Below are 14,027 nucleotides of genomic sequence, written 5' to 3'. Positions count from 1 at the left end.
ATTGATGCACCAGAGTTGTTTCGAAGATGACACATGACTGCATGTTAAACTCGTGATGTTTAACATTTATTCGTAGTTCTTCCCCTGGAAACCATTTTACTGGGAAAGTCCTGACAGTCTATTTTATAAGTTACTTTAGACACGGACAATTTAAAAAAGCATCACAGTCATTTAAAATCAACATATTTAAGTCATAGTATAGAATAAGTATAAAAATCTAATAATTTCTTTTGAGAAAGTAGAATGAGCCAGAGAAATGTTATTTTTTTTAGTCCTAACCTTTTTTTAAATGAAGAATAAACCACTTCTTTACATTGTTTGTTTCCTTTTTATAAAGCACCTTGAGGCGACTGATGTTGCGAGTTGTTGCTATATAAATAAAATGAAATTTTGCATCTTTATCAAAGCATTTAAATCAGTGAAACAGAGGTTTGGCTGGCTCGTGTCTGTGAACCTCAGCTGCAGCATGGGGTGCTAAACGGTGCAGCCAACTGCTGCGCTGCTTTGTGCCATGTATACAGAAAGCCCTATCCAACATCACAGAGCACGTTAGGAGGCGAGGAAGCCACTTATCACCCAACAAATACGAGTAATTCAACAGCCCCAGCAGCTCGCTACCTCTGTTCCTGATAGGCTTGACGTGATGGAGGCTCGGCACAGTGAGAATTCCTGAAACCCTGGTGAGACCTGGGCAAAGAGCCGGAGCTACTAATTACTGCAGAGATTATCCAAGAGTGCTCAAGGAGTACCTCTCTTAATTAGGGATGGCAAGATTGCTGTGCGTTAAAACTGCCAGGGGGGGATGCTTAAATTGGCCAACGTGACAAGAAAACAAGCAGCATCACCAGAACCTCGTGTTACATTCGAGCGCGCAGCATTTCCTCTTCAGCACGGCTGCTTTTTTAAGCATCAAAGCACAGCGCAGAAGTCCTTGACCTTCCTGCAGTCATCAGTGAATTGCTCACACTTAAGTACTCGCGTTGTTCCATTCAAAGAGCAGGGCCTCCCAACTTTCAGCTTTCCTGTGCACCACTGCACATGAGATTGATCACCTCTCACCTTCTACCATTTTCTCCTCATTGATTGAGTCCAGGATTCCCATCTCTTCTCCGATAGCATCTGGGAGTCTTTCTCTCAAGGCAGTCGATGACTTCTTGGAGCATTGAGAGAGTCTGCCAGCCTTGGCTCTAACCGCGTCTGCTATGTTTGCTACTAGAGACAATACAGCCGTACGAGCTTGCTCTGGAGGGTCGTTAAGTTGAAGCATTCCTCACAAGGTCAATGGCGTTCCCATCCAGGTAATATAAATCACTGGCTCAAAGAGATTGACGGGCCTAGTCGTGGGGATTGGGATACGTGGCTGCTCAATTTACTCAGCTCCTGTTGTCGCACGTCAAGTGCGGTGGAGAGTATTGGTTGGGCTCAGTGTGTCTATGTGAAGGCGCATTGAATTAGCATATCTCGACGGGTAGGTGCAGGGGTAATGGCTCATCCTGTCTGTGATGGTATGTTGTGCAGGGGCTTTGAAAGATGGGTGTTGTTTTCACGCTTCCACATGTGCACTGCACAGACGTGGCACTGAAATCCAGTCCATGAAGGTGATTGTGAAAGTTTAATTTCAAACATTTATAACCTGTGATTTCAGTATAACTGCCCAAATAAGCTCCCACAGGCCAAAGATGGCTGATGACTGGTAGATATGCAAGTATACAGTCAGATCAGACATTAGTCACTCCTATGATGAAGTCCATGAGATGTCAGATTGCATCAACGTGCGAATAGTAGCATTAACAGCTCCAGTGCCTTTTGCACACTCAATCCATCACCTAAACCAAAAGGAGTCATTTCAGCAGGGCGCACAGCATTTCCTGTTGTGTATACTAGCAAGTGAGGACTACATCGATGTTTGTGACACCTAATTTACAGGTCAGTTAACTGGTTTGGCATTTTTAGGTTTTAGAATTGGCTAAGACTACAATAGAGCACTAAAATAATACTGTTTAGTTTAAACATCTACGCCTTTACTCGCTCACATACTTGGTAAAATTATCTTTGGGTCTAATTCTCCTGAAATCATTTGAGATTTATGTGTGAAATGTTTCCGGTGAGCAAATAAAAACCACAGAAGAAGACAGGAGCATTAATGGCTACAAGAAGACGTGATGAGTTTAGATTAACGCAGAGTCGTGTGTACGCACTACCCGGCTCTCTGTAATTTGTCACTGAATAATGCCTTTTAAGGAGTAATGAATGCCCCTTATGCTCGTCTCTTACGTCAGTCCAGAGAATTATGAGGTCTTACTGAATTTACTATGTAAATAAACTTCTACACTCAGTTAAGGTGATCAAAGCTAATATGCTTTCATTTCACGGCTGTACAGTACTCCAGCATTGAGATTCATGGCTTATAGGTGCAATGAGCGCGATAAAATTGTCACGGCCGGACGTGATTTGCCCACCTCGTGTAGCATTATGCAGGCGAGGGCCGGTGACAAATGAGCACATTATGAAAGGCTTCAATCTAGTGCTCAGCTCCTCTCTACCATCTGATTGACTTTCAGTTACTTTGAATTATAATGAGTTGGTTCCTGTGACTTTAGTGGGATAAATGAGTGCTTTGTCTCTGATCAGCATAAAAACGTTCTAATTGTGGGCCAAAGAAATGTTTTCCAGTCGATTCTTTTCAATTTAAAAGCATTTGGAGTTATATTTCATTTTTAAGCTTCAATAAGATTTGACTGGGAGCTTCCCAGTACAACCAGCCCCGTTGTCCTTGCAGGCTCTCCTGCAGCATCTTAATCTTGGCCAGACTTGGAAAAAGGTGCTTTAGGTAATGTAACCGTGCCCAACCACCCTGAGGCACTCTTAATTAAAAGCCCCGTGCTAGTTTCCTTCCTGTGCAGCCTGTGAGTGTTGGAGAAAGATGGAGAAAAGCCTTCTTTCTCTTCCCCTGCACCTTCGTCTCCCTGGTGTACCGCAGGCAGACGGGTTTAGTTGCCAGCTATTTCACACATAGCTTCGTGCAGACAGAAAGGCGGAAAAAGATGAGAGTTTGAAGGAGAAAGAAGACAGGCGGAGCAAAGGGGGCAGACAGATGGTTTTGGCAATGACTCTTTCACACATTGCAGATGTTTTGTAGGAAGAGGAGCAATTCAGAAAGATCTATCTATACAGCACAGATAAATTAAGGGACTTTTTTGCGTGTCATCGTCCTTGAAAGCTGGTGTGTTGCCCATTCGTTTGACATCTCTGTGTAAGAGGGTTGAGGTTGTAGCGGGGAGTCGCAGAGCTTTCCCCGGAGCCACAGATTACATTGGGCCTAAGCCAAAGATGCATTCAATATTGAACAGTCGTGAAACAGGTTTTACAGAGTTTGTGCTTACATGTGAAATTCAAGGCAAGCGTGAAACAAGGGTGCGAAATGTAGCTGTGTTGTGTTTTCCTGACACGGCTACATTTTCAGCAAGTGTTCAATCAGGCGGCCCATCAGTTATAATCCCATGAGTTTAGCCTCTGGAGACAATGGCCCAAGTTTTGGAGAAAGCTAAACGATGGACACAGCTTCTGGGTCTAATGGAGTTGCTTTCTTTTGACGTGGCCAGTAGGGGGCGACCTTTCTGGTTCTGCAAAGAAGTCTGTTTGAATCGAGGTCTATGACAAAATTAGCTCACTTCTCCTTTGACGTATGACCTCAGTAAAAACGCTTCTGATGAGCGCCATGTTTCTCTGTTAAATGATCTTCACTTTCTGAGTAAAACAGACGATAAAGGACGGCGCGCTTTAAAGTGTCGCTGCTTTGTGATAGATGAGTCGGTACCTTATGAGCTTGCAGTGTCGTGTCGTTGCCTTTTTTAAAATTGTGCACGATATAAAATATATACCAAGTTATACTGAAATCAGTGCTGATTTCGTTCGTTATCCATGCAGGTAAATTTAAGCAAGTGAATAAAAGTGAATATTCTTTTTCAGAGATCAGATTACTCTTTTGTAAAGCTCTACATCCACACTGAAACACTGAAACACTAAAACAAAGGCAAAATGAGCTTTTTTTCCTGGTTCTTCTTTGGTCAGCAGTTATTTTGCCTCTTGTACAGTGTAGATGAACAAAGCTTGCCTTGTGGCATATTGCATCCCTACAGTTTGGTCTGCAGATGTTAGATATTCCCATCAAAGACAGCGTGAGTCTCAGTCTTATAGAGTGATGTCAGAGTTTAAGGTATAGAATTATTTTACTGCAGATATGAGGCATATAATGGTCCGAGTGACACTTCCTAAATGTCACCGAGTGTTTAAAGGACAGCTGATAATGAAAGCTGAGGAGCTGGCTCCTGGCCTGGGCTATGACTAACTCCTGGTGTCACGGGTTGATTGAGAGTGTGTGTGTGTGTGTGTGTGTGTGTGTGTGTGTGTGTGTGTGTGTGTGTGTGTGTGTGTGTGTGTGTGTGTGTGTGTGTGTGTGTGTGTGTGTGTGTGTGTGTGTGTGTGTGTGTGTGTGTGTGTGTGTGTGTGTGAGGAGAGATGGCTTGCTGGGCCACATGACCGTTAGCCTGTAACAGGACTGCATGCGGCTCTCAGGAGTCTCCTTTAGACACAGCTGCCAACGATGCGCCTCCTGAAATCAATTGGAGCTGCAGTGGGAACCGCAGGACGGTTTTATACTGGGCCGTGAAACGACCACTGGTTTGTTTTTTACGCCTGATGTTTCTGGAACAAACAGCTGGAAGGCAGTTCAGCACTGCCATCTTTATCCACATGAGGTTAAACTCTGAGAGAACTGAGACCGGACTACAATGTGGTCACCATATCAGGTTTTCACCTCGTTGATCTTTTGAGAGAATTCACTCTATAACTATAGAAATCAGTCAAATGCACCTTCAACTTTATGTATGGCGTGTTTTGGAAGCCCAGTTTAATTCAAAATAAAAGCACAAAAAAGGTGGAGAGACAATTATTTCTGATATTTTCATGTTTATATTTTATTTTTATATAATAATAATAATCTGATAACCAGTTTGGAGTTGAGTGGATTATATGCACCAAATACTTCATTTAAAAAAGTTGAATTAAACTGACGCTGTAAAGCCTGGATTTAAACCAAAATAATACTTATTGGGTACACTTTGCTGTTTTACAAGAACATTAAAATCAAGTGAGACCATCAGAAAAACGCTGGCTTAAACCCTCCCTCTTTACTATTTATCATCTCTTTTATTTGTTATTTGTAAAGTTGATAAATAATGTACAGGAAGTTCAGCTCCCTCACACTAACGCAGTCCTGCACTCACAAACACAAGATTCAATCTAAATACCTTTGATAACACTTGGAAGATTACAAGATTTAACCCTGTGCACAGAGTTATATGGGTACTACTGAAAACCTCCCTATGATTAAGTTCTTTGCAGATGTCTACAGTCACCCGCAAGTTGCATTGAGGACTCCAACTTGTCTGCAAATATTTGTGTGTCAACCAACCCACCCACCAACCCCTATCCACCCCCACCCAAATCAGTCAAGGCAGGCGGCCATCCCTCCCTGAGCCTTGTTCTGCTAGAGCAGGGGTCTCCGACTCCAGGCCTGCAGGTTTTAGATCTCACACTGGGTCTGCACACCTGAATCAAATGATGAGTTCATTAGCAGACCTCTGGAGAACTTCACGACATGTTGAGGAGGAAATTTAGCCATTTGAATCAGCTGTTGGTTCAAGGACACATCTAACGCTGCAGGCCCTTGAGGCCTGGCGTTGGGGACCCCTGTGCTGGAGGTTTCTTCCTGTTAAATGGAAGTTTTTCCTTACTGCTGTCGCCAAAGCACTTGCTCATACGTGGGTCATATGATTGTTGAGATTTTCTGTTTTCTTTGTATTATTGTAGGGTTTTTACCTTACACTATAAAGCGCCTTAAGGCAACTGTTGTTGTCATTTGGCGGTGTGTATAAATAAAACTGAACTTAATTGAATTTGCCAACTAGGCCTTCTTAGTAAAAGCAGTAAAACTGTGAAAAGTGTTATGCAAACTGGAAATGGAGACTGTTCACTGTCAAAATAAAAGCTGGGCCTTTTCAAAAATGCCATATGGTGCGCTACTGTTCGGTGGTTAGTTGGCAAGTGTTTGCTCGTCAGGGTCTTTCGTGTAAACTGTGGGAACCTCAGATATCTGTTAGCAGCCAAAGCAAACACAGGGAGGTTTTTGGTGGAGGATCCTCTCGGCAACAGATTTCAGTCCGCAAACTCAACAAGCACTCACCAACTGGTTGAGGAATACACATCTTTCCCTACTGACTGGAGGTTGCCGAGGAATCACCCATTGGTCTTTGGGGGTCATTTGAGGCACACGGTGCTGACGCCCCACTGGCCTGCTGATTTAAATCCTCTGTTTGTGGGGTGCAGTCAGTTGGAAGAAAGCAGGCTTGTTTTGAACTTTAACTTCTTTCATAGCTACTCAAGAAAAATAAAGTGGAGCTGAAAATGAGCAGAATAGTTCTCCTTTCTACCAGGATGGTCAAATGTACAATAATATTATAGCTTTTCTGCCATCAGTGGGTTTTTAAAATCTATTTCCTGTTTTGTTTTTGTCCCTCCAGCTTTCACCATGATGATCATCTTGGCAGTAATTCGCATCGGTAAAGACCACGGCGCGGGACACCCACCTGTCGCCTCCTTGTCTGGGGTCCCCAACCTGTTCGGGGTGTGCGTCTACTCCTTCATGTGCCAACACTCACTGCCGTCCCTGGTGACGCCCATCTCTAACAAGAAGCGCGTCGGCTCACTGGTGCTTTTCGACTACATCCTCATCCTCGGCTTCTACGTGCTCCTCTCGTTCACCGCCATCTTCTGCTTCGATAGCTCGCTGCTCTACGACATGTACACCCTGAACTTCACAGACAACTGCGACGTCTTAGACATCCCGGTGCTGCGCTACTTCCTCGGCTTGTTCCCCGTCTTCACCATCAGCACCAACTTCCCCATCATCGCCGTCACGCTTCGAAACAACTGGAAGACCCTGTTCCACCGAGACGGAGGTACCTACCCGTGGGTGGTGGACCGAGTGGTATTTCCCCTCATTACACTCGTGCCCCCCATCGTGGTTGCCTTCTGTACACACAACTTGGAATCCTTGGTGGGAATCACAGGGTCCTATGCCGGTACAGGGATCCAGTACATTGTCCCAGCCTTCCTTGTCTTTTACGCCAGGCGCCACCTGGAGCCTGTGATGGGCAGAGATGCCATCAACAAGCACCGGTCACCCTTCCGCCACAGCTTCTGGGTGTGGTTCGTTTTGCTGTGGGCTGCCTTCAGCCTCATGTTTGTCACAGCCAACATCATCCTGACTGACACCAAGAACTGAGAACTCGTATCTGTGTTTCAGTTTGTGGTTCCCGTACAGGAAGCCTTATTGCTGCTGGTTGGGCAGTGTGCCCTTTTTTTGAACGTTTGTTGGGTCAATTAAATGTAATTAAGAGTAATTTATCAAATATTTTTTGAAAATTCAATTCAGTTTTGTTTATATAGCGCCAAATCACAATAAAAGTTGCCTCAAGGCGCTTTATATTGTACAGCAGATACAGAGAAAAGCCCAACAATAGTATGACCCCCTATGAGCAAGCACTTTGGCAACAGTGGGAAGGAAAAACTCCCTTTTAACAGGAAGAAACCTCCAGCAGAACCAGGCTCAGGGAGGGGCGGGGCCATCTGCTGCGACCGGTTGGGGTGAGAGAAGGAAGACAGGATGAAGACATGCTGTGGAAGAGAGACAGAGATTAATAACAGATATGATTCAATGCAGAGAGGTCTGTTAACACATAGTGAGTGAGAAAGGTGACTGGAAAGGAAAAACTCAATGCATCATGGGAATCCCCCGGCAGCCTACGTCTATTGCAGCATAACTAAGGGAGGATTCAGGGTCACCTGGTCCAGCCCTAACTATATGCTTTAGCAAAAAGGAAAGTTTGAAGCCTAATCTTGAAAGTAGAGATAGTGTCTGTCTCCTGAATCCAAACTGGAAGCTGGTTCCACAGAAGAGGGGCCTGAAAACTGAAGGCTCTGCCTCCCATTCTACTTTTAAATACTCTAGGAACAACAAGTAGGCCTGCAGAGCGAGAGCGAAGTGCTCTAATAGGGTGATATGGTACTACAAGGTCATTAAGATAAGATGGGGCCTGATTATTTAAGACCTTGTATGTGAGGAGCAGGATTTTTTTTTACAGTTCATTACAGTCGTCCAGCCTGGAAGTAATAAATGCATGAACTAGTTTTTCAGCGTCACTCTGAGACAGGATATTTCTAACTTTAGAGATGTTGCACAAATGGAAGAAAGCAGTCTTACATATTTGTTTAATATGTGCGTTGAAGGACATGTCCTGGTCAAAAGGGACCAAATGTCACATGTTTCATGTTCCACAAAAGTAAAGCTGGAGCAGTGCATGAGAGTTAAAGGGAATTTATTAATAGGGTTTTTTGTCAATAAACACCAGACAGTTTGAGTTTTTCACAAAGTTTTGCACTTTTTAAAAATGTATCCGACAGGCTTTTTGTGGCTTTTTAAGCCTCAAAAGAAGAGAAAGATGTTTAACCCTTATTTATCACCCGCCAGGATTGCTGTCCAAGTATCGGACAAAATTGTCAACGCAACCATCACTGGAGAGCGTTCTTCCAGCAAACGCTTCATTTAAAGCAAGCGTTAGAGTCGGGTGGTGTGACTCACATTACAACAACAACATTACGGGCAACCAAGTAGTTCTGAATGCTACAACGTGGAAAAATGAGTTTTTCCTTTGCAGTTAGCTCGATCATGTTGTTATCTGGAGGATTTGTAGACTACTGGGGATTTAGCTGTGACTCTATCGCAGAGCAGGTTGGTTTTATTCAGTCCACCTCTTCAGCAGTAATGGTGCTTCTGAAGTAGCAGCTGACACGTAGCATCACCCTGATACACAAGAATATGAATTATTCCACAGTGTGAAGGGCGTCTGCTCTGTCATCACACTGGCTCAACAACAATGTGCTGTTTTTGATCTGCAGCAACATATGCTCTCATTGGTAATCTGAGTACTCTAACATGCTACTTAACACGCCGTGCTGCTTAACAGCTCTGTGGGTTGCTCTTAAAGTTTGCCTCATTCATATTCCAAACTATAGAAAAGATCCGACGGACCTTGAGGGCAGAATGTTCCAGTAAAAATATATTAAAGCAAGCGGAAGAGCAGGCATGAAAAAGAGCCTGTCACATTCAGACTTGTGCTCTGTTGCAAAACTTGATAATGAGATTGGAACTGGGACCAACAGAAGAAGAAAAACGAAGGGATCGGGGACGATCACTCTTTCATGTCTGACGTGCATCCATTCCTCAGCGGCGGCTGCCTCCAATCTCCTCGCCTCCCCCTGGTGAACAATGAAGCTCCGTCCGTGACAGATCCACTGACAGATAGGCTTCCAGGAGGAGCTCCATCTCTGTTTATCACCTGACACTCGCGCCTGTAGTTCACACACAGGGCATGTCTTCCCGTCTTCTACTCCTCAGCACCCATTCATGACTCTGTCAGCCTCGAGCTGTATCCATCACACAGCTGCACCTGACAGGATAATGGAGATCTACAGTGCTTCAGCTCTGGCTGTGACGAAGGCATCCGCGGCCAAAAGCGATGGGAGCCAACTGCACAGCTTCATAAAGTGCACGCTGTACTGTACACCAATGGTAACTTCACTGACACTTGGCAGCTTCTTCCAACTTCATTATCGCCCTTACACTTCCATCTTTGACCCGTTGCACGATTCTGTCTGTGTGATTTTCACATTACAGTGGAAATCATCTGGAAATACTTCAGTGCAGACTAACAACAACCAGAAAAACCTTCATGCTCGACTTATAGTGTCGCACACAGGTTTGCAGGCAAATGTAGGTGGTGCTCAGAGACCCAAGCAGCAGTGACCTCCAGCAGCGTGGTGACCACAGAGTGAGAAACTAGCAGCAGTACAAAGCGGGCAGATCCCAAATTAAATTTACCTGAACTGTGAGCTGAGCTGTCACAGCATAGAGTAACTTTGACATATGACAGGTTCAGCCACAAAGCGAAGCACGGTGAACAAAACGCTGCTTTAAGGAAAACAGTTGAGATCACAACGCGGCAAAGATGAATGCAATCATGGGCAATGAACTTTCAGCCTTTGGAGACAAACAGCTCTGGAAATAAATGGACAAATGGAAATAAAAAGGCAGCAAGACAGTGTGCCATTGAACAGGGTCAAGTTGGCATTTTACATTCAGTCTGGCATCTAGAACAGAACAGAAGTCCCTCATCAGATAGCAACGTAGTTGCTGCAGGACGGCAACTTAACTGCACGTTAATATAAGCAACCTTTGTTTTTATGTAACAACGTAACCAGAATGCCACCAGCTGAGTGAAGTACCTGCTGCGTAGAGACACATCAGTGCAGACCGACTCAGACTGTTTATGAATCAGTCTGGGATTATTTGCAATCCTTCACCGATCTTCAGTCGCTTTTCTATTTTTGCTTTAGTGTGTTGGAGCTGTTAGGAGTTCTTTTGTTCTTTTTGTTGAATATGATTTTGTGACTGTTTGCAACCACCAAAGACAAAATTCAGCATTTAAGAAGCGCAAGAAAGTAGAGCTGGGAGGTGTGTTGCTTTATAACAGAGATACAGATTCCTGCTTGGCTGATGTAGTTTGGTTGCATCCGTCCATTTTCTACCACTTAACGGGGTTATGGGCTCACGGAGGCAGCCCTTTCCATCTGCTGCTTCAGCCCCTCTGTCGGATGTAGAGGACTTGCCAGTCTAATAATAAACTCTAGGTTTACTCTAGGTTAGCACTACTTCCCTTTATGTAAGGCTTTGACTTTGAGATGCTTAAATCGTGACTGGGTAACACCAAAGTCCTTCTCGAAGTCTTTGCCCAGTTGTTTGGATAAAATAAATAATTATTTAAATAAATGTAATTTCAGTGGATTCAGATCAGCATTAAAACCGCATATAAAGAGTCATAGGTCAAGTTTAATAAAAACCACCTAAAGGTTATCTCCGCCCGGATGCGTGCGGCTGTGAAATTCTCCCGTGGATTTTAATTTCAGATTATTAGTGTCTGAGGCTCCACACCTCAGAGTGTTTGGAACAAATGGAAAATGAGGACAAGTACAGATTTCTACTGCTTTCTGGTGATGGTAACATGTGAGGTAAATGGAGCTTTTATTTGGTTTGAAGCTGAAGTATGTAAAAGTCCCAGTCAGCCTGATTGAACATCAGATGGTCTGGAAGTATTTCCAGTGGGGAAATAGTTTTGGTTTACAAGGATTTTCTGCACCTTTACTGTGTAAAAACAGCTTTTTTTGTCTGTGGACTTCATAACATTCCTACATTGTCTCACATTGTTTTTGTTTACATCTCAGAATAAAGATCCAGGTTATGTTTATGGTTAAACTGAGCATCTGTCTGTCAAAGGAAGAACGGACAGGTCAGCTGACCCAGCAAAGACATCCACACTTTTAGTCCAAAGCACAGTTAAAACGTCCTACAGTATATGCAGCGTGTACAGGATGATTACACGAGACTGTGGGAAAGTATTTTCTTCCGGGTTTTAATTGTTGCTGTTGTTCTCAGCCTGTAGAAGAATTAACAGTTGTGGTCAATTTACATGCAAACGCAGTTTGAGGGTGTTGGGAGGGTTCAGCGGGTTGAGCAGTGGTTCCAAAGGCGCCGCAGCTTTTTCATCAACCGCTGTAATGCAGTTTAAATTGAAAGGTAATGTGCTGCGACTCGAGTGTTTTTAAGGCACTGCAGCGTCAGTCCAGCACTGCTGAAGGTTACAGGGGTGACGGCGTCTGTGGCGTCAGCAGGACGCGCCCGTCTTTAACAAGATCCGTCGCCAATAATCGAATTGACTGCAGATATCGGCGGTGGGTCCCACTGGTGTGACGCCCGCCAGCTTCGGTCTGGGTTGAGGGAGGAGCGGTGATGTTTAGAAGCCATTTACATGTTTGCAATGACCTGAAGTGAAGCGAATGATACGAACACGTGAACCCTGAAAAGATGTTTGATACTTCACCTGAAGCCAGACTCAACGTGTGTGTTTGTGCGAGCAGATCAGTTATGAAACGTGCCTTTTTTTAAAGAACAGCCCTAAACTTCCTTCTTATCATCTGAAGAGCAGCGTGCCCGACATCATCAGCATTAATCCTTTTCTTTAAAAATGACAATCTGTGTTTGCCAAAAAGAAACTTGCATGTTTTCCTTTTCTTTGTGTTTCATTTCTTTGTTTTTCTTCCATAAGTTTACATCTTGTGTTTGTTTACAGAGATCTGGCTGTAATGTTTCTGCTTTAATTGATATTCTGTTTCTTTTCTTTTTCTGTTTTTTTTAATTATTTGGTTTTTATGACTCACAAAAAAGTTAAATAAATGAAATAAATGATTTATATTCATCTGAAGTGCATCAGCCTTGAAGGAAAACTCTGCTTTCCTAACCCTCGGTGACTTCAGCCTTTTGTCAAACATTTAGGGCTCAAACTAATCTGGTCTCTATTGTACCGTCATATTCTATTAACCGCTGAGATACGCTGCATGACCACATGAACAAAGTGGCTCAAGATAACTTTCTCTTTTGTGCTACAGCATCAGCTCTGTTGTGTTTCTCAATTTGTGATAAAAACTTGGAAGCTGATTTCCATTTGCTGTCCCTGGTTGACGTACTGTATCGACTGTTACTTCAAAACTGATCGAGTTTGTTAATGGAAAAGAAAAATCATATTTTTCTCGGGGTTTTGATGACGAGGGACGGATCGGACTGAAATCTCTGGCTTTCTTACATTTAGAATGACGAAAATGTGCAAAGTTGATCCGAATACGATGCCTGAGCTCATAAACTCATGAAAGGTTTCCACAGACCTTCTATAGGAGCAGACGTTACATCTGCGTTCTGCTTCTACTGCGTCCACCTTTTATACAGCCCGCGGTTACGTCATGTGAGCGAATACCATCATTGCATCATGTCAGTTTGTGCAGCCTCTTGTCTCAGAGATATTCCACGATCAGCTGTGAGTGGATTATATCACAGTGGAAGTGTTTAGGAACCACAGCAACTCAGCCACAGAGTGAAAAACCTCAGAGGGTTACAGAGGGGGGCACTGAATGCATGAAAGGGACCAACTGCAAACAACCTCTGGCATTAACATCAGCACAAAAACTGTGTGCCGGGAGCTTCATGACGTAGGCGTCACAGGTGGAGTAGCTCCTGTCGGTGTTGAGGTGGCCCACCGACAGGACACCAGTCCAGAACCGGTTTCATGCATTTCTGCCAAAACTAAAAACTGGAACGGCACCATCGGTGAAAATTCAAACCAAATAAGAGGAGCCGCTGCAGGACATTTTAGAGTAAACCAAGCTAACACAGCACAAACAGCACCGTGATAGGCCAGATGTTTTCTATTGTTTACATTTCTTTATTACAGGTCTTTATTTATTTCATATTGAAGACTGAGCAAGGAGAAGACAGCCAGGGTGGAAGATTTTCCTGAGATGGTGTTCAGAGGTTTCATCCACCGGCGTGTTTGAGGAAACCAGGTAACAGATTGCCAACGTGGTGTCTTTTGACTCGACTCTAAAACAGTGGAAAATCTTAGAAGCGATTAAAGCATTTTAACCAGCAGAGTAGCAAAAACTACTAAACCATAACCGATTCTCCAAAATGATCAAATCCTCCTGTAAGAGTCAATCTAATTACAAGAGTTTGTCCCGTTCACAGAATCAGCCATACATACATTTTCTTCTGCTTTTCTAACTCAGGGTTGCTGGAATCTGTCTCAGTCGTTACAGGGTGAGAGGCGGGGCCATCAGTCTGTCTCATGGCCAACACATAAATTACAAACACGCTTTCATACCAAGGGCCACTTTAGAGTCACCAGTACACCCCGTGCATGTCTTTGGACCGTGGGAGGAAGCCAGGTAACCCTGAGAGATCCCGCAGGCACGTGAAGAACATGCAAACTCTACGCAGAGAGGCCTCGACTGGATTCAAACCT

General features: G+C 43.9%; 1 protein-coding gene across 2 annotated transcripts in view; it reads left to right on the top strand.

Moving 5' to 3' along the window:
- The window catches only part of slc38a12 (solute carrier family 38 member 12), a 73,093-nt gene extending 65,535 nt beyond the window's left edge, over window positions 1–7,558 (top strand). For both annotated transcript variants that reach the window (XM_085455033.1, XM_085455032.1), the window contains exon 10: window positions 6,582–7,558. In XM_085455033.1, coding sequence (XP_085311159.1) covers window positions 6,582–7,345 — 764 coding nt within the window. In that variant the 3' untranslated portion in view covers window positions 7,346–7,558. The remainder of the gene's footprint in view (window positions 1–6,581) is intronic.
- Window positions 7,559–14,027: the final 6,469 nt, after the last annotated feature.

Source organism: Copadichromis virginalis, linkage group LG4 (genome assembly GCF_057382275.1).
Source record: "Copadichromis virginalis isolate Kocher_CV1m ecotype Utaka linkage group LG4, C_Virginalis_male_GT1.1, whole genome shotgun sequence".
NCBI lineage: Eukaryota > Metazoa > Chordata > Actinopteri > Cichliformes > Cichlidae > Copadichromis > Copadichromis virginalis.
The sequence above is the reverse complement of the archived record's forward strand: the minus strand, read 5'-3'. Positions and strand labels throughout refer to the sequence as shown.